Genomic DNA, 948 nt, shown 5'->3' on the forward strand with positions numbered 1-948 from the left:
AACATACTCGCTCAAAAATTGAAGAGAGATTTCTTTAGATACCATCCCTTCACATTATACCATTATTTATATTTTATTAATTAAGTTTAAAATAACTTTTTAATTAGAAAATAAAATGTTTCTTTTTCCGTCATTTTGTCAGGTCGCGCCTTCAGTCCAACGCGCACAACTCCTCAAGGCACACCTCACCGGGCCTTCTCGCCCACAGGACCTCAGACTTCGACACCTAATAAGGAATCGTCAGCACGCAGATGTCTTCCTCTGCTGGAGAACTCGTCCCGACAGCAGGACCTTTGTCCAGCCAGTAATTGCGGCCGGCTTCGTTACGTTGGTACCGCCCCGGTCGATTTAATGAACATGAGCCACGAACCGCCACCTCGCTACGCTTACACGGAAAGCGGCCTCGAGTCCATGCCGATGATGTCTGGATCGCCCAAGTATCAGGTGGTGCCCGCCGAACAGAAGAACTATCAAAGCGTAGAAAGTGCATTTATGGCACGAACCGCCGTTGTAAGTGATAGTGAACTAAACGGAAAATAATGCGACAGATAAAAAAAATTATTAGTCCAATAAAACTTTTCTTGTATTATAGGTACCTCCATTGTCGCCACCGAACAGCGACGCAAATACGACTCTAGCGAGCGGCATGGAGAAAGGCGACAGAAAGAGCGCACCGATACTTCTGATATTAGTCGGTCTCCTCACATGCGGTCTCGCCCTGTATCTGTCCTGGTCGCAAGGAAGAAGGTAGGATTACTTGTAGTTTTAATAAAACATAATTAATTATAACAAATCCAGAAAATTCAAAATAAACATACAAAAGGATTGATAAGAGTTGAGCGCGGAAGAAGAGATGCGTATTTAAATAAATTTTAAAGTTTTATATTTTCTAGCACAACACATCTTGATGTTTTATCGTGTATTTAATATTTCTTTAAAGAGATCTTT

General features: G+C 41.9%; 1 protein-coding gene across 1 annotated transcript; it reads left to right on the plus strand.

The window, feature by feature from the left end:
- Positions 1-142: 142 nt before the first annotated feature.
- LOC105462186 lies at positions 143-747 on the plus strand (the record flags this gene model as incomplete). The annotated part of the gene is made up of 2 exons (XM_011708711.1): positions 143-510; positions 593-747. Coding segments are annotated over 2 exons (523 nt in total), but the record flags the coding sequence as incomplete, so codon positions are not given.
- Positions 748-948: the final 201 nt, after the last annotated feature.

Source organism: Wasmannia auropunctata, unplaced genomic scaffold (genome assembly GCF_000956235.1).
Source record: "Wasmannia auropunctata unplaced genomic scaffold, wasmannia.A_1.0 LD268844.1, whole genome shotgun sequence".
In the NCBI taxonomy this organism is placed as follows: domain Eukaryota; kingdom Metazoa; phylum Arthropoda; class Insecta; order Hymenoptera; family Formicidae; genus Wasmannia; species Wasmannia auropunctata.